The sequence below is a fragment of the Somniosus microcephalus genome, chromosome 7 (genome assembly GCF_052327205.1).
Source record: "Somniosus microcephalus isolate GS21.2 chromosome 7, FLI_Smic_1.0, whole genome shotgun sequence".
NCBI lineage: Eukaryota > Metazoa > Chordata > Chondrichthyes > Squaliformes > Somniosidae > Somniosus > Somniosus microcephalus.
Window position 1 is genome coordinate 109380159 of NC_140993.1, and position 19952 is coordinate 109400110.

Sequence of the window (19952 nt, forward strand, 5' to 3'; positions counted from 1 at the left end):
GTGCGTACAGATCCATCCAAGAATGGAAAGTGTTGAAAATAAAGGTTTCAATGTTTGACAGCACATTAACAGAAACTTTACATGAACATTGGATAAAACACCCAAGTGCCTACCTTTGTGTGTTGTTAGTTGGTATGAATGCACTAGGATGAGCGTGAGTGTGAGGGGTGGCTAGTGAGATGGGAATGTGATAATGTAGATCGAGGGATGGGTGGAGGTGCAAGGTAAGTTGGTGTGAGTAAGGACATGCAGGGGTAAGGTAGGGAAGGCAGAGTGATGGGGATGTGATGAGAGGCACAGCAGGATGAAGGTGAATGTGGCTTTATATTAACGTTTTGTGATCTACTGAGATTATAGAAAGGTTTGCGCCACTGTACCCAGGTCCTCCTGACAACATCCCTGCTTGTGCCCTCCTCTGCAAAGTGCAACCAGGCTGCTTTGGTCTCCTAGGGAGGTCTCATCCACCCATTAGGAGACAGTGGAGGCCAACCTCCCTCCCTGCGTGCTGTGACTCCCTCCATAAGCATATGGAGGGAGTCATGGGAGAATCTGGGTGCAGCCGTGCACCTTTGTGCAGTCATTGTCAGTGTTTGCAGCACCTCACTGCTGTAGAACACTGGCAGCACAAATGTTAAAAGAAAGTTGGCCATGGTCCCTTTAAAGAATCTGGCTGATGATGCATCATGAATGACGTCACCAGACCGACTTCCTCTAATTGTACCTGGAAACGGGCTGGGTGGGTTTAACAAGCCCCATCAACGTAAAATCATTTTTCAGAATGAAATGGAGTCAGCAGCGGGGTTGGGACCTACCACCGACATCGCCCGCCCTGGACCCGCTCAGATAAGGAAAATCTCAGCCCAAGAGTTCAAATCCCAGCACGGCAGCTGGGGAATTTAAATTCAATTAAATAAAGCTGGAATAAAAAGCTAGTATCAGTAATGCTCACCATGAAATTACCAGATTGTCGTAAAAACCCATCTGGTTCACTAATGTCCTTTAGGGAAGAAAACCTGCCATCCTTACCTGGTCTGGCCTATATGTGACTTCAGACCCACAGCAATGTGGTTGACTCTTAACTACCCTCTGAAATGGCCGAGCAAGCCACTCAGTTGTATCAAACCGCTACAAGAAACTATAATAAGACCTTCATCACAAAGACTGCAGCGGCTCAAGAAGGTGGCTCACCACCTTCTCAGGGCAATTAGGGATGGGCAATAAATGCTGGCCTTGCCAGTGACGCCCACAATTAATAAAAAGAAAGTTCTTTGGTGAAGTAATGGAGAGGGTGGGTAAGGGTTGATGTGTATATGGACTTTCAAAAGGTGTTTGATAAAGTACCACACAATAGGCTCGTTAGCAAAATTGAAGCTCGTGGAATGAAAGGGGCAGCGGCTGCGTGGATACAAAATTGGCTAAGGGACAGAAAGCAGAGCATAGTGGTGAATGATTGTTTTTTCAACTGGAGGGCAGTATGCAGTGGTGTCCCTCACGGGTTGGTGCTGGGACCACTGCTCTTTTTGATACATATTAATGACCTGGACATGGCTATACAGGGCATAATTTCAAAGTTTGCATAAGACACAAAACTCAGAAATGTAGTAAACAATGAGGAGGATAGTAACAGACGTCAGGAGGACATAGACAGACTGGTGAAATGGGCAGTCACATGGCAGATGAAATTTAATGCAGAGAAGTGTGAAGTGATTCGTTTTCATAGGAAGAATGAGAAGAAGCAACATAAACTAAATGGTACAATCTTAAAGGAGGTGCAGGAACAGAGAGACCTAGGGATGTACATACACAAGTCTTTGAAGGTAGCAAGACAAGTTGAGAAGGCTGTTAAAAAGGCATACAGGATCCTTGGCTTTATAAATAGAGGCATACAGTACAAAAACAAGGAAGTTATGCTAAACCTTTATAAAACACTAGTTAGGCCCCAGGAGTATTGTGTTCAATTCTGAGCACCACACTTTAGAAAGGATGTTAAGGCCTTGGAGAGGATGCAGAGGAGATTTACTAGAATGGTATACGGGATGAAAGACTTCAGCTACATGGAGAGACTAGAGAAACTGGGGATGTTCTCCCTAGAGCAGAGACATTTGAGAGATTTCATAGAGGTGTTTAAAATCATGAAGGGTTTTGATAGAGTAAATAAGGAGAAACTGGAATGCACTGCCTGAATGGGTGGTGGAAGCAGATTCAATCATAATTTTCAAAAGGGAATTAGATAAATACTTGAAAAGGAAAAATTTGCTGGGCTATGGGGAGAGAGCCAGGGAGTGGGACTAATTGGATAGCTCTTTAAAAGAGCCAGCACAGGCACGATGGGCCAAATGGCCTCCTTCTGTGCTGTATCATTCTCTGATTCTGTGATTCTATGAACACTCTTATGAAGTGCCTTGGGACGTTAAAGGCACTATATAAATGCAAGTTGTTGTTGAATTATATTAGCTCAGGTATGTCCAAACTGCAGCACATGGACCATCTGTAGCTCCTCAGCTCTAAGTCCAGACAACTGAGTTCTTATTTTCTGCTTTGTCCTGTTTGAATTTTATAGGCACAGAGATTTGGAAAGGGCTAGTCTTATGGCTCATGCCCTAACGTAATCAGAAAACCAACATCCGTTAGTATCAATAAGTTGAGATACATAAAAATTAATGCAAATTTGGATTTAAACTTTTTTTGTGGCTCCTGAGGTATTAATATAGCTGAACTATGCGGCTTTCAAAGACAAATAGCTTGGACACTCTGAATTAGCTTATGTTTGAGCACTTTGAGGACTGCAGTAGAATTTCTGTACCAAAAAAAATTGAGTGCATGGATCCCCCCGTTACTTCCTTGTGGCCAAAGCAGCAGATGAACAATCTTCTCCCAATGTTGCACCAGTATCACTCTGGATAGTTATTATAGAGAGAACTTGCATTTCTATAGCGCCTTTCACAACCTCAGGATGTCACAAAGTGCTTTGCAGTCAATGAACTACTTTTGAAGTGTTGTCACTTTGTAATCTAGGAAATACATGGGACAGTGATGTGGGGACAATTCTCCCTCTGATTCCACCCCTCCCAGCACTGTGATGTTGTGTCATACAAAAGGTATAGCTCCGATTTGAACACCTTACCATTCCCGACAAGAACATGACAAAAATGATTGATAACCATTCTCCTTTGTCAAAGCAACAAAGGTTAGTCAAATGCTTTGTTCTGAAAACAATTCACCTTTATACTTCAAAACCCAGCAGAAGAAATAAAAGCACAAGACTTTGTTAAACTGTGAAGTGTATGGCTAGGACTTTAAAGTTACCTCATCAAAATCTGCAATTATTTCATTCAGCAAACGTAAACATTCTACTCCTTGGTTATTCATCTCAGTTTGAGAATAGAAGTCTGCAAATCCTGGAATTGAGGCGAACATCACAGCAACAGAGTCATAAGACTGTGAATAAAGTTCCTGATGAGAAAAGAAAAATAACAGTAATAAAGTACTAATGAGCAATCATCAACTTGTCAGAATTACAGTTTACTTCTGATAATTTAAAGTTGTTGTGCGTTAAAAAAAATTTAATTAGCCAATAATTTGAATTAAGCAACATGGGAATTTAGTGCTAATAATTGAATTATCAGATAATTTAAGTTAACCAACTTTGAATTAAGATACGTAGAATATTGAAGCAACATTTCCAGATGTTGTGCTTATCACTTGTCTTAACTATGGCATAGGAAGGCAATGTGGAAAAAGGATCGAGCCACAGCAGATTCCATAATGATTATCTCACAACACAAGCCCCCACCTTCTGTTTTCTTGCCAAGGCAAGACAGTCAGTCTGCTCAGTACAAATAGCACAGAGTATCAGCCTCGACCCCAGAACTCCCAGTTTTGTCCTGTTGTCTTATGTCGTAGCTAAAATTTAATTTCCCTTGGTCAATTTCTGTGGAAGTGAGGTGGCAACATCAGAGGTAGAAAGGTCTCCATTACTGATATCTGCAGAGTGCCCATGTGGAAATCTTTGCATACATTCACAAATATTACAGATATTTATATATTGCCCCAGGTAGATTTTGACAAGCATCTTTCAATGCTTTGACAGTGTGGAAGTACTCAATTACATATTCCAACTGATTTCAATCTCCTTCGATATATCCTCTACAGTAAAGAATGAGCATTATAGAATCACAGAATCAGTGATGAGAGAATGTCTGGAAACAAACCATTCTTACTTGGCAAAAGTATTTTCCAGATTCCTCTTCGCTGATCTTAATCAACCCCATCCTCTTTCCATATCAAAGATCCACAAAGGGAGTTTTTAACTTCTGGGCAGCTGGCCGGTCACCCGAAAGCTGCAGTGAGAACCCCTTTTGAGGGCCGGGGGTCATTAACAGCCATGCAGTGAGCTGCACTCCCTCAACTGGCATCCCTCTGCAGCTTGCCAGCTCTGGGACAGCCCAGAGACTGACCCATCCACTAGAATCATAGATCCAAGAGGGGGTGTCAGTGGAGGCTGGGGGTGGCAACTGCCCACATTATTCTTGTGGAGCATTCATGCTCCTCCTGGCCACACAGAAATAATTTGACCTCTTTGGCCCGCTTCTTCTTTCCTGCCAGGTTTTACTGAGTAGAGCGTCCACGGCAGATGCCCTGCCCAGTAGGCTGTTAAAAGGCATCCGTGTCCTATATATGTTATTGGACCTGAATTTGTATGAATTCATGAAGCTCCCACCTGATCCAGGTGGGCGCCTCGGCCACCCATGAAAACACCGGAAGCAATATGGCGGCATATGGGAAGCGAGGCAGTAAGTCCATTGCGACGATTTTAACTATCGCACGGATTCCGCCGGGTGGAGGGAGTTAAAAATCGCTCCTACAAAGTTTACTCTAGAAAGTTAATGCCTTTGATATTGCTGATATTGGAATTATAAAGAATTCTCATATTTACTGTTTGGAAGGGTTCATAATTGCCAAGTGTGTTGGCTGTGGGGATATTTATAACCAATAATTTTCCATTGGTTATAAATAGGCTGATGAATACAGAAGTGGAAAACCCTGGCTATAGATTCGATTAGTTTTAAATTGAATGTAATTTAATGAACTTACATCATTGTCTCTATCCTTTTCCAAGAAATGGCGTGCAACATGACTTGGTAGAATATTCCGAAGCATATTTTCATTATGTTCTCGTAGCTCCTTCATTTCATTAACTTCCTCTTTTGCCTGAACACGCCAAAGGAAGTCCAGTCTGGCAGTGTATTCCAGCTAAACAGTTGTGTTTAAAAAAAAAGTAAGTTCTTTTCATGTAGGTTTTATTAAAAAATTCAAAATTTTCCTTGAGCTTCGTCAAACTCAATTTATACATTTTTTTTACACAATCTGTCCTTCAACCCCATGATAACATGCAAAGTGCCATCTTGTTCCTTTCCCGTCTTTTTATGTTGCCCAAACCAATGTTGTGCAAATTTATCAAGATGATGGTTATAAAGTAGAATTGTAGAAATGTACACCACTAAAGAATTACAAATATAGTATCTCTCGAAAAGAACTAATTGAACGCAAATATTTTTCATTATAGGTACCCCAGCTCTTTATTATTTGGGACATATGTCTCCCTTTCTCTACTTCCTCTCTAAAATTATACATTTTCTTCCTGTTAGAAGGAGGATAAATATGTCAAGCATTTATTGGCAAAGAAACTCAAATCTTTTCTTGGGAGATGAAAAGAAATTCTTCCTTTCATTTACAAATGGGAAAACAGTTTAAATAATATGTGCCTGGATATCACTGCATCCTATTCACAGCCCACATGACTTTCCAGCTATTGCTATTAATAATAGATATAAAATCATGCAGGCTGTGAATCAGGTATGCTGTCCTTCATGTCTGAAATTCTGAAAATTGGTCTTGACATGCTAAATCGTAAAATTTATCCCATGATTCCATGGGTCATAATGGGCCTTCTCTACCTCAAGTGGCCATTCTTAATGTGTGAGCCTGAACAATGAGCATGGCAGGAGACTATGCAACCATGGAAGCCACCTCAACCAAGCCTGATCCTTTTGTCCAACACAACACAAAAGCAAAATACAGCGGATGCTGGAAATCTGAAATAAAAACAGAAAATGTTGGAAATACACAGCAGGTCAGGCAGCATCTGTGGGGCGAGAAACAGAGTTAATGTTTCGGGTCAATCGACCTGAAACGTTGGGGGGAATTTTTCAGGGAGTCAGCGGGCGTGTTTGGTGGCCGGTCGGGTGGGAATTTTTTTTTTGACAGCGGGTAGGGAACCCGCTGTCAACCCATCTCCACCAGATGTTGGGTCTGTCATCGCTGAACAGACCCAATGCCAAGAAGCAGGGGAGGCAATTTAGATTATTAAGAGCTTGTTAACAGGCATTTAAAAACTATTTTAAGCTCACCTTTAGATTTGAAGAGTTCACCCATGGCTTCCCCACTGCTCGGGGATCATGTCAGGTAAGGAGGTCGGGAGTTGTGTCAGCATGGGATGATTTCTTAACTTGACAGCTGTAAATGTTCTATAAAAGCTCCCATTTTAGAGCTGTTCACTTTCCAAGGCTAGAAGCTGTTGCTTACTGCATTTGGAAGACAGATTGAGCTTTATGCAGCTTGCAAGTGTTTGGAGCATACTCTGTATCCAGTGTCACCTCATTGGAACAACCTCTCTCACCACTGACAGATCGCTTCTGTCATCCCAACTTCACCTGCCATCTATTCCATCAGCATCGGTGCCCTTGAAACTATCTCACCTTGGTCCTCAGAATCCTACCACGATCAGCCTCAACACCAGCAGCACCAACAACAACATCAACCTTCTCTGCAATCAACTGATGCTGCACAGGGCATCAGCACCCGACCACATTGCTGCCCGGGATGTCAGGGATAGCCTCACCATAGCCAGATTTACTTCACTTGACGCTGTACACCTTGGCTGCCACATGATGCTCCAGGTTGGCACCACCCCACACCAACACCATAAAGCATCCCTACAATGCCCAAGCCATTCCTTTCACACTCACCACCATTGCGGGGGGGTACCATTATGTCTCACCATTCACTGCAACTCACTAAGCCATTTCCAAAGGTGCACACAAATCTGTCCAAGAACGCAAAGTGTTGAAAATAAAGATTTCAATGTTTGACAGCACATTAACAGAAACTTCACATGAACATTGGCTAAAACAACCGAGTGCCTACCCTTGTGTGTTGTTATTTGGTATGATTGGACTAGGATAAGGGTGAGTGTGAGATATGGCTACTGAGATGGGGGTGCGATAATGTAGATAGAGAGGGATGGGTGGAGGTGCAAGGTAAGCTGGTGTGAGTAAGGTTGTGCAGGAGAAGGGTAGTGATATACCTATCAATTCATCCAATGAAAAGCGACGAGTTAAGATAGTAACTATAGGTTTTTATTGGCTAAATGACAGAGCCCACCCTCGTGGGTGATCGGGTCCAACAAGGAGGAATACCAGCCAGTCGACCACCTTTATACCTGGGCAAGCAGGCGGAGCCATGGGCGGAGTCAGCTGTGGTCAGCCCAGGTATAACAGCGTGACAAGAGGTGACCTTGTGTAGTGATACAACAGTGTAAACAGTGATAACCATAGTGTAACGATATAAACAGTGATAACCATAGTGTAACGATAGTGAACGATAAAAGTGGTTTACCACAGGTAGGGAAGGCAGAGTGATGGGGATGTGATGAGCGGCATAGCAGGATGAGGCTGAGTGTGGCTTTTGCAGTCACGTTTCGTTATCTGCTGAGATCATTGAAAGGTTTGCGCCACTGCAGCCTGGTCAATGACATCCCTGCTTGTGTCCTCCTGTGCAATGTGCAACCAAGCTGCGTTGATCTCCTGGGGAGGTCTCTTCTGCCCATGAGAAGGGAAGAGAACCTCCCTGCGTGTTGTGACTCCCTCCATAAGCATATGGAGGAAGTCATGGGAGAGCCTGGGTGCAGCCGTGCACCTTTGTGCAGTAGTTGTCAGTGTTTGCAACACTTTAATGCAGTAGAACACTGACGTCACAACTGTCAAAATCAATTTGCGCATGGTCCCTTTAAGGAAACCAGCTGATGACGCGTCATTAAATGACATCATCAGACCCGCTTCCTTTAATTGGCCGGGATATGCGCTGGGCGGGCTTAACAAGCCCAATCAGCATAAAATCATTTGACAGAGTGGGCTGCAGCCAGCAGCGGGGTTGCACCCCGCCACCAACCCCGGCCGCATCGGACCCGCCGAGGTCGGCGAAATTGCGGCCGTTAACTTTGTTTCTTGCCCCACAGATGCTGCCTGACCTGTTGAGTATTTCCAGCATTTTCTGTTTTTATTTCTGATCCTTTTCTCACCTGACATAACAGAATGCTCTACCAGCAGGAGTTGCTGGATAATTATCATAAGTCAAAAACTGGCCTGATGACACTGAAGTCAATTGGAGCATTCCACCAATGGCCCTAATGTAATTGTTTTACAAAAACATAAGCCCTCTTTAGTTTATTGTAAAAACCATAATGAACACAAGAAATAGTGAAGAATTCTGAGCATAGACACAGATATATACACAAAAACACACAAACAGCATATACACAAGGGATGTACAAATGGTAAAACACAGACAAAGGACTTTAGCACGAACTGATAATTGTACTTTCACTGCTGTCAAATTCTTTTTCTGCTACATATGTGTCATAGTTGCTATTTATAAATTTTCTGCCTGGTTTGTACACCACACTCTGAATCTTTTAGTTCTACTTGAAAGGTGAAGATTGCAACTCCCATGCAGCAGATTTCTTGTGCACACCCCCAGGCACACTCCAGCTACAGTAATTCCACAGGATCAGGGTGAAACTGTGAACTATGATACATTGTGTGTGCACACACACTCACTCACACACACAGAATTTGTCAATAGAAACCAACTGGAAATTCCCAGAACTGAGATGCAGGTGAAATTTTCAACTCAAGTCGCAGGTTTTAGTCAGAGGGCATTGTTAGATCCGTGATTCTTTAAATAGGATGTTTCCCCAAGAAATACACGGATGCTGTAACTTAACAATCAACAGGTATTTACTGGAGTAGAGTAGTCTCAAGACTGAAGTACAGAAGCCTGCTCCAGCTTTATATACAGGTGTGGTCACTGCCGGTACTACAGTATACAGGAGCTGTAAAACAGTTCTCTCTTAAAGGTACATACACAACAATTCCTCCCCTTTTAGATTAACAGTACCATAACATTCATTTAACAATTAACATTTTTAACATGCAACATTAACTGAAAATAGTCCATTTATAGATTCAGTCTTGGGGCGGCTTCCTGATCCTTTCAGGATAGCGCCTTTCCTGAGGTTCTTGTTCTTGGTGCGGAGGCGATTCTGGCCCCTTTTCGTCGGTTAGTTCATCGGTTTCCACTGCTACTGGTTCGGAGGTAGATGCTACCGGTATGTTGGGTTCATCCCCAGGTACTCGAGACATGGGGTTGACTCGTTCCTGTGACGCTAAGATCTGATCGATGTGGCGTCTCACAATGTTCTCCCCAACATCCACTGTGTACATTAATGGCCCCTGCCTTGTGCATATCGTTCCGGGTTGCCATTTCTCTGTTCGGTAGTCACGGGCCAAGACTGGTTGTTCTACATTGAAGCTCCTTGTCGGCTTCTCATTGATGTGCTGGAATTGTTTATCCTCAACATTTCTTCGCACATTGGGTCTGAGCAAATCCAGATGAGATCTCAACCTTCGGTTAAAGAACATCATGGCCGGGGTCTGGTTGGTAACTGCATGTGTCGCATTTCTGTAGGCTAATAGGAAATTGTCCACCTTATGCTGTAGTGGAATTTCATCGTCGCACATGGCTTTTATCGCCTTTTTAAAGGTTTGTACGAACCTTTCAGCCAATCCATTTGTGGCTGGATGATACGGGGCGGATGTGAAATGCATAACCCCATTCCTTCTCATAAATTTTCGAAACTCTTCGGACACAAACTGTGGTCCATTATCAGAGCAAATCTGCTCTGGCAAGCCGTTCCTGGCAAATATGGTCCGTAGGACTGCAATCGTTTTCTCTGTAGTGGTTGAGGACATTTTTTATCACCTCAGGCCATTTCGAGTGAGCATTCACTGCTATTAAGAACATTGAGTCCATGAATGGACCAGCAAAATCAATATGCACCCGTTGCCATGGAGAGGACGGCCACTCCCATGGGTGTAGAGGGGCATGTGGTGGTGCATTTTGGACCTTCTGGCATCCTGAGCAGCTCTTGGTTAGGTCCTCGATTTGTTGATCGATCCCCGGCCACCACACATAAGCCCTAGCAAGGCTTTTCATTTTCACCCCTCCCAGATGACCTTCATGAAGCTCATTTAGCAGTCTCTCCCTTAACTTGGGTGGAATCACCACTCGGGATCCACACATCACTGTCCCCTGGCATACTGACAGCTGTTCTCTTCTGGATGAGAATGCTGGCAACAGTGAGTCGCCATGTGTTGGCCATCCCCTCACCGTCAAATCATATACCCAAGACAGTGTCGGATCATTGCGGGTCTCCTTCTCTATATCCGCGTTCGTTACTGGCAATCGTTCAATTATTAATGAATAAAATATCTCGATAGGGTCCACTGCTGGTGCTTCCTCCACAGTAGGCAGTGGCAGGCGTGATAGCCCATCAGCGTTTCCATGCTGTTTCGTGCCTTTATATTCTATTTCATATTGATTCGCCCCTAGAAACAAGGACCATCTTTGTAACCGTTGTGCAGTCATCACTGGAACGCCCTTCTTAGGATTAAAGATGGAGACAAGTGGTTGGTGGTCAGTCAGCAAGGTGAACTTCTGCCCATGCAGATAGTGGTTGAATTTTTTTACTCCCCATACTAGGCTGAGGGCCTCCCTGTCAATCTGGGCGTAGCTGCGCTCAGCTGAGGTTAGTGACCGAGACGCAAAGGCTACTGGCCTCTCCAACCCGTCTGGGAATTTGTGTGACAGCACCGCTCCAATACCATAGGGTGATGCATCACATGCCAAACGAATTGGTAGTGCTGGGTTGAAATGGGCCAACACCTCTTTTGATGTGATCAATTCTTTACACTTCTGGAAAGCTCGTCTACGTTCGTCATTCCACTTCCATGGCACCCCTGTTTGCAGTAGGGTGTTCAGTGGGTGTAATACCGTGGACAAATTTGGTAAGAACTTATGGCAGTAGTTTACCAGCCCGAGGAATGACCTCAGTTGTGACACATTTTCCGGTGCTGGAGCCTTGACTACTGCCTCAATCTTTTCAGGGGACTTATGTAACCCCTCTTCATCGATGACATGGCCACAATACGAGATCTGCTTCTGGAAAAACTCGCACTTGTGGCGATTAGCTCGTAGCCCATATTCCTTTAATCTGGTGAGCACCTTCTCCAAGTTGGCGAGGTGATCACTGTCATTTTCGCCCGTGACCAGGATGTCGTCCAAATAACACTGGGTCCCTGGAATCCCTTGCAGGACTTGATCCATCGCCCTTTGCCAAATAGCCGGAGCCGATGCTACCCCGAACACCAGCCGGTTGTATTGATAGAGACCTTTATGAGTGTTGATCGTGAGGTATTGTTTCGAGGCTTCTTCTACCGCCATTTGCAAGTACGCCTGGGCTAGATCAATTTTGGTGAAGTGTTTACCTCCAGATAGTGAGGCAAAAATATCCTCAATTCGTGGAAGCGGATATTGTACCGTGTGAAGGACTGGGTTCACTGTCACCTTAAAATCCCCACAGATGCGGACCTTCTTTGGTTCCCCAGGCGTATTACTCAACGACCTCTTCATTACAGGAACGATGGGTGCAGTCCACTCGCTCCAGTCTACTTTGGACAGTACTCCTCAACGTTCCAACCCTTCCAGCTCTGCTTCGATGGCTGGTCTGATCGCATAAGGTACTGGTCTGGCCTTAAGAAACTTTGGGCTTGCATTTTCCTCTATTTTAATCATTGCTGTTATGCCTTTTAGTGTTCCGAGTCCCTGCTGGAACACTTCTTTTGCGTCAGTTAGCATTTTTGACAGTCGTCCAGGTATGACATCGTCATCCTTTTTGGCCTCAACCTTCAGTGCCTGTATGGAATGCCAATCTAATTGTATCTTCCGGATCCATTCACGTCCTAGCAGTGGTGGTCCTCCATCTGGCAATACATATAAGTCCATTTTAGGTATTTCCTGGCCTTTGTATATCACTTTCACCCTTATTTTTCCTTTGGGGTAGACTTTTTGCCCCGTGTACGTCTTCAAGACAATCTCTGTAGCTTTCAAGGGTATATGTGAAAATTGCCGCTTGTAGTCCCTTTGGTTTATGACTGTTAGGGCTGATCCTGTGTCCAATTCCATTTTCACTTGGACTCCGTCTATCTTGAGTGTAACCCAGATAGTCTGGTGATCCTCCATTTTGGTTACCTTATGTAGTTTCAGACAACCCAGCTCCTTGCTTCCAGAGTCTGTGTCACTTTTCTGTTCGTCTGAACTACTGTCCATCACCTTGTGTACCTTTTTGTACTTCTCCTGTGCAGATTTCTTGCTGTTGGTTTTCTTCCCAGACCTGCAGATTCTTGCTATGTGTCCTGCTTTTCCACACTGTCTGCACACTTGGTCCTTGAACCAACAATCCTTCTGGTCGTGTGTTGTTCTGCTGCAGCGATAACACTTCCCTGTTCCATAGGACATTTCATTGGTGCCATATTCTTGCGGTCTCCGTTGTATCTCTGCAGCGCCCCTTGCGGCTGCTTCGTGTGATACTGCCATACTGAAAGCCTTGTCCAGCGTAAGATCCTTTTCTGATAGAAGCCGTTTCTGGGTTCCTTCACTTTGAAGCCCACACACAAACTTGTCCCTTAACGTATCTGCTAGTCCCACTCCAAACTGGCAGTGTTTCGATAGCTTGCGCAGTTCCGTTAAGTACTCAGCATTGCTTTCGTCTTTGTGTTGGTTCCTTTTATGGAACTTAAATTGTTCTGCTATCAGCAGCGGTGTGGGGTTTAAGTGGTCCTGTAGGATTTCTACTATGCTTTTGAAATTCTTATTCACAGGCTTCTCTGGGGTTATTAGGTTTCGCAGTAACCCATAAGTTTTTGCACCCATGGAATTTAACAAAACCAGTGCTTTCCTAGCATCTGGCACTTCATTCGCCCTGCAATACACCTCAATACGTTCCACATATGTCGCCCAATCTTCGACTTCATTGTCGAACGTAGAGATACTGCCACTCTTCGGCATCCCTGGGTGTGATTTAACTGTCAAAAATGGCGTCTCCGCGTTTTCCCTTCTTCTCCGCTGGCACAAAATGGCGTCTCCTGTGCTTTCCTTTCTTCCCGCGCTCGCTCTTCTTCTCCGCTGCGCCTTCTAAAAATGGCGTCTCCCGCGCTTTTCCTTCTTCTCCGCGGCTCAATGACGTCTCCCGCGCTCTCCCTTCTTCTCCCCGCAGACACTGTTCAGCCCTTGAGCCCTGGCTGTGCTCTGCGCATTTTTTTTCTTCTGTGCACCTTTCCCGTTTACGCCGCTCTGTCCTGAACCCGGCTGCTGCTTTACCCTTTCTCTCTCCATTTTGTTTTTCCTCGACACCGCTCAGTTTTCAACCCCCGGCTGCGCCCTGTGCGCTTCACCCTCTATCTTACCCCATCAACGCTGCTCGGCTTTTTCTCTGCCGTCGGTCGGCTCCAGCCGCCGCAGTCCGGGAAGGGTCTGCGCTGTACCTGTCATCAGTCTGTTGCTGATCGTCGTGGCTGGGGAACCAAGCCCGGCTCTCCACAGCCTCCCCTGCGATGTTCACTCTCTGCCGGATGACTGGGCGGTTGCTCGTGGTCGACGCCCGTGTTTCTGGCCTCGACTTTCTTCCACCGCCCTCCTGGAGCGAATCCTCGAAGGGAAATGCAGAGTTGCAGGTAGATTCGAATCGACACTCGTCGCCACTGTTAGATCCATGATTCTTTAAATAGGATGTTTCCCCAAGAACTACACGGATGCTGTAACTTAACAATCAACAGGTATTTACTGGAGTAGAGTAGTCTCAAGACTGAAGTACAGAAGCCTGCTCCGGCTTTATATACAGGTGTGGTCACTGCCGGTACTACAGTATACAGGAGCTGTAAAACAGTTCTCTCTTAAAGGTACATACACATCAGGCATACTTATGAGAGGGAAACAACGTGCAAAAATTTCTAATGTCACCTAACCGATGTGAGTTTAGTGATTTTTTTCACTCGAGGTTGGGCAACCCGGAAGAACGGTTTCCCAAATCGGCAGGACCTAATTAAAATGTTTCTTGTCTCCGTTTCCCAGCCGCAGCCAGCCAGATTGAGAGCGATGGCTGGCTGTCGGCAGGTAGGCCTTCGGCACCAGGCTGCAGCCAGGGAGCGGAGAGAAGCGAGGGAGGGATTGGAGGCCTCAGGAGGGAGATCAGAAGGGTCGGTGGTGGAGGAGATCGGGAGATCGGAGGCCTCGGGGAAGGGGGGTGGGGGAGAGCAGAAGGGTCGGTGGTGGAGGAGATCGGAGGCCTCGGCGGGGGGGGGAGGAGATCAGAAGGACTTTGGGGGGGAGGGGGGGCGGTGAGGAAGGGGTGTCCGATTACGACGGGGTTGGTGAAGCAGGTAATATAGATCCAGCAGGTAAGTGGAAAGGCACTTACCCCCCGGATCCAGCAGTCCACGCCTCCCTTTAGCCAATGGGAAACCCAGGTGGCCAGGTCTCATTATAACATATTTAAATAACCAACCAACACCTGTGAGCGGGTTGGTCGCCTGCCCCCAACCCACCTCCATTAAAACCGGAAGTGGGTAGGTTGGAGGCGGTTTAGAGTCGGGTTTCAGATTTTTTACATGCCACCCGACCCAAACCCATCTGTTTTTGGGGGTGAAAATTCTCCCCATAGTGTATGTGACAGCAGACTGCTCTACTCTGAGGTTGGTGGTGGGAGCCAGGAACCTGTGCCTCCCTCCTACCCACAGAAGTCACCTTTGGCCTGATCACAAAGAAGCACTGACATTGTGGAAACTACAGCCTATCTATGGAGGAAATGCATTAGTGGTTGGGTAAACTATAAAGAAAAAAAATAGATAAAGAATAAAATAAATGATTAAGTTAATTACACAATTCTTTTGCTGATTATGTATTTATAAATTAATTCATTATAATTTCAGTTAGTGAACCTTTAAAGCTTGTCATTACCTGTTGTCCATGATAAAACACAGCCAAAAGAAACATTGCCATGAGCAGCAGGGAGGTCTCCTTCGTGCCTAGGAAGTCTCTGCTACAAAGGAACAAATTGGAGCACTTGTTAATATTATAGTCAACACACTGCAGGGATCTTAGAGTTACAGTTGCTGTCTTTATAGCCATGGTTATACCTTATACATTTTGGCTAAATAAATTAACAATGTAAATGCAGATTACAGCAAAAGAAATCAGGAAAGACAAACCTTTAAGAACCAAGTCTGAGGCAGTTCCTCCGGCTCCTGCCATAACTCCATGGGAGGCTGGCAGGAAAGTGCTGGATATCCATTTGCTTGCCATGTAAAGGTCAGAACCTCCACTTGCCCCTTACAAGGCAAATGTCGTCAGGAGGAAGGAGCCAGGGGAAGGGGTTAACTATGCCGTGAGTTCATGCTCCAGTGGCTCAGTCAAGTCCTGGCATATCTGTGGAGGCCGGTATGTCCATTAAGGTGTTGCATGGGCCCCACCGGTGGGAACCAGACCAGGGACACAGAACTACCTGGCTCGTGATACGAGGAATTTTGGCTCCTATTTCTTTAGAACCTATTCTAATTTCCAATCTGCTAATCCATTATCACGCAAAAAATCTAGAAGGCTGATGTTTGAATTCCACCGCACCACCTGCTCCAAGCCGATGTCACGAGGCCTGAACCATTTTTGGGTTTGTGCACATACCTCACCAATTTTACCTGAAAATTGCTAACGAGGTCCTACAACCGGTGAAGGACCCCGATTTGTATACTTAAGCAATTTCCCACTGGAAACAGGCTGGTGGGCAGCCTGCTTGCCCATTTCCAAGCTCACCTGACATTTGCAATCAACTGTTATTCCTTAGAAGCATATAGAATTAGAAAACAGTTGCTTCCTCTGTTTACATGTTATATCATTTAAAATATATTTTGTAGGGTCCCTAAAAACTCTGATCTTGTAACCACAGAACTTGTTCCCTGCAGAAACATTTGCAACAGATAAAGCAAATTCTAGATCTTTAAAAAAAATCATGAATGTCTCTTCTGGGCTGTCTTGATGGCTCAGTGGGTAAATATACCATGGGCTGCGGTACTGAACCACACAGTCCTTGAAGGCCCCAGATTTTATCCCTGTTCTGTGCTGAGTTACCTCATCTAGCTGGAGCAGGAATACTACAGTTGGTCTTTTTTCTTTGAACTTTCTTCTTTATTTCTGTGTTTTTTTTGCAAGATTCTCTTTCTGTAATTTTATTTCCTTCTTCACACCTAGCCTGATACCTGTGTAATTGAGAGGTTGGTTGTTAAGCTCGTTCCCAGGCTGCTGCTAGTGCCCCCTGCAGCAGAGTGCTAAGAGGTACCAGACTGCTCACATACGATTACCCCCTCCAAATTCCCCTACACCCTGCTGGGACATGCTATGGACACTGCTTGGGCATTTGCCATGCATTGAAGCTCAGACTATGAACTGAGGGGAGTAGGATTTGAACCATGTCCATTCCTACTTCTGGGCACTGAGCATTACCATGCTAAAGCTAAATACTATGATGCAGGTACAAGTCCAAGTAATGTAATTAGTACTGAGTGAGGTAGAACATTAAACACTTACTCTCCATTGTGATGGAAGTTGTCGTATCTAACAAAGAGCGAGCTGTAGATGGTTTCAGTCAGCAGTGAGTAAACTGCTATCATTATCAGCAGCACGGCAAGTTTCAAGACGGAATTCAGACGGAGAAACACTGCACAAGTCACCATCGCTAGCACCCCAGTAAACACAAAATACTGAACAGATAACACACAAGGGTTAGGTTAGAGCTTCAACTCCATAATGGGGAGAGTTTCAGGTATTCTATGAATTAATACAGGAGTTTTAATGACTTAGTTACTCTGGTAACTGCTGTCTTTTCTTTTTTAGTTCTTCTCTCCTTTCTTTTAGGTCTCCCAACATGATGTAGCATTCCCTGTCTGTGAGAACCGACATGTCACCTTGCCCACTGCCGTGGCCATGTATAGCATTCCCTGTCTGTGAGAGCCAACATGTCACCTTGCCCACTGCCATGGCCATGTATAGCATTCCCTGGAATCTTTTGAGGATGTAACTGGTAAAATAGATAAGGGAGAACCAGTGGATGTGGTATATTTGGACTTTCAGAAGGCTTTCGATAAGGTCCCGCATAAGAGATTAGCATGTAAAGTTAAGGCACATGGGATTGGGGGCAAGGTATTGACTTGGATAGAGAACTGGTTGACAGACAGAAAGCAAAGAGTTGGAATAAACGGGTCTTTTTCCGAGTGGCAGGCAGTGACTAGTGGGGTACCGCAGGGATCGGTCCTTGGACCCCAGCTATTCACAATATATATTAATGATCTAGACAAGGGAACTAGATGTAATATCTCCAAATTTGCAGACGACACAAAGTTGGGTGGGCGTGTGTGCTGTGAGGAGGATGCCGAGAAACTCCAGGATGATTTGGACAGGTTGGGTGATTGGGCAGAAGCATGGCAGATGCAATATAATGTGGATAACTGTGAGGTTATCCACATTGGTAGCAAAAACAGGAAGGCAGATTATTATCTGAATGGCAATAGATTGGGAGAAGGGGAAGTGCAACGAGACTTGGGTGTCCTTGTGCACCAGTCACTGAAGGTAAGCATGCAGGTGCAGCAGGCAGTTAAGAAGGCAAATGGTATGTTGGCCTTCGTGGCGAGAGGGTTTGAGTACAGGAACAAGGATGTCTTGCTGCAGTTGTACAGGGCCTTGGTGAGACCACATCTTGAGTATTGTGTGCAGTTTTGGTCGCCTTATCTGAGGAAGGATGTTCTTGCCATGGAGGGAGTTCATCGAAGATTCACCAGGCTGATACCTGGGATGGCAGGAATGACGTATGAGGGGAGATTGGATTGATTGGGCTTGTACTCGCTGGAGTTTAGAAGAATGAGAGGGGATCTCATCGAAACTTATAAAATTCTAACAGGACTAGACAGACTAGATGCTGGAAGGATGTTCCCAATGGTTGGAGGTCCCAGAACCAGGGGTCACAGTCTAAGGATAAGGGGTAGGCCATTTAGGACAGAAATGAGGAGGAATTTCTTCACCCAGAGGGTGGTGAACCTGTGGAATTCTCCACCACAGAAGGCAGTAGAGGCCAATTCATTAAATATATTTAAGAAGGAGTTGGATATATTTCTCAAGGCTAAAGGGATCAAGGGGTACAGGGAGAAAGCAGGGACCGGGTACTGAATTTGGATGATCGGCCATGATCGCATTGAATGGCGGAGCAGGCTCGAGGGGCCGAATGGCCTACTCCTGCTCCTATCTTCTATGTTTCTATGTTTCCCTGTTTGTGAGAGCTGACAGTTCACCTTGCCCACTGCCATGGCCATGTATCTCAACTTTATCAGCCGCATAAATTACCCTGGATGCCTCAGTGCAATTTGCTCTCATTCCTGTGGGTAAGTACCCGATCTCATTTCTTGCTCCCTAACTGTACCACTGAGATAATGGAGTGGCTGTATGAGGAATCATAGCATCAGTATGTGTTTTCCATGACTCAGAACATTGCTACACCAATGCATTATGTACCAGGCTGCCAGTCGTGTAGTGCAAATTGTAAGTAATCAAAATCAGCTTCCTGTTTAATTTCAGTGAAATAATTCTTTAGCAGTCTCAATGTGAGCATGTAAAATCCTGTTTGAAACCTCATATATAATGAAAATAAAATCAGTGAGGCTGGGACAGCATGTTCTGTAGGTTTGAGATACCTGTGTCTCAGGCACACTGAGCAGAACACCTGAAAATAGTTCACATTTGTTTACAGGACGTGTTGAGTTTTCCTGACTAAATTGGAAGGTCTTTTTCCTTCCCTTAGAGCTTTAAAAACAATTACAATACATGAGAGAGGCGCAACAGAAACACATTACACTAAAAGAAATACCTTGCATTTGTAGAAAGAAAAGAAAGAATTTGCACTTATATAGCACCTTTCATGACCTCAGGGCGTCCCAAAGCACTTTACAGCCAATGAAGCACTTTTGAAGTGCAGTCACTGCTGTAATATAGCAACTTATCATATTCTCAGGTTGCTTAAAAGCATTTCACACCTTTTTTTCTTGGCTGCTCTTGGGCCCTTCTCTCCTCCCTCTTCCCCTCCCTGTCACCAGGCTATGGCATCTTTCATTTCTTCTCTCGGTTACTTTGACTCCCCCCTGTAATGATCAATAACATGTCATTCTATAGTGGACACTAGGTGGAGCCGTAGAGCTGTATATAGCTGTATGTATAAGACTACACTACCCAGCTGTATGTATATTAAGACTACATTACCCATGAGGCACTAGGCTACCCACAAGGCAGCAGTCAAGATGGAAGCCTCTACAGATACTGTACCTAGTCCACATGTGCTCAATAAAAGTGTCTAGCAAAAGCTAGCTGTGTTCATAATAAGAATGTCTATTTATTAATGAACATAAGATGGTACCAGGATGGTGTACAAACAGTAATAGAGAACATTCATCATGGTTGGCCAAAAGGTTCTTGTCCAAAATATTTTCACATAAGGTCAGAATTGAGTGTCGCAAGTGGACCATTACTAAAACAGAACAGAATAGTCATTCCACAGGCTCTACGTCAAGACATGCTCAAAAGGATTCATGAGGGACACCTCAGAATTGAAAAATGCAAAAGGAGAGCAAGAGACATTGTTTATTGGCCTGGCATAAATAAGGACATTGAGAACATGATAGGCAAAT

General features: G+C 44.8%; 1 protein-coding gene across 2 annotated transcripts in view; it reads right to left on the bottom strand.

Moving 5' to 3' along the window:
- adcy8 (adenylate cyclase 8 (brain)) overlaps positions 1–19952 on the bottom strand; it is a 162145-nt gene that overhangs the window by 30347 nt on the left and 111846 nt on the right. For both annotated transcript variants that reach the window (XM_085992825.1, XM_085992827.1), the window contains 4 exons: positions 16813–16985; positions 15193–15274; positions 5095–5253; positions 3307–3453 (listed from right to left, as the gene is read on the bottom strand). In XM_085992825.1, coding sequence (XP_085848951.1) covers positions 3307–3453; positions 5095–5253; positions 15193–15274; positions 16813–16985 — 561 coding nt within the window. The remainder of the gene's footprint in view (positions 1–3306; positions 3454–5094; positions 5254–15192; positions 15275–16812; positions 16986–19952) is intronic.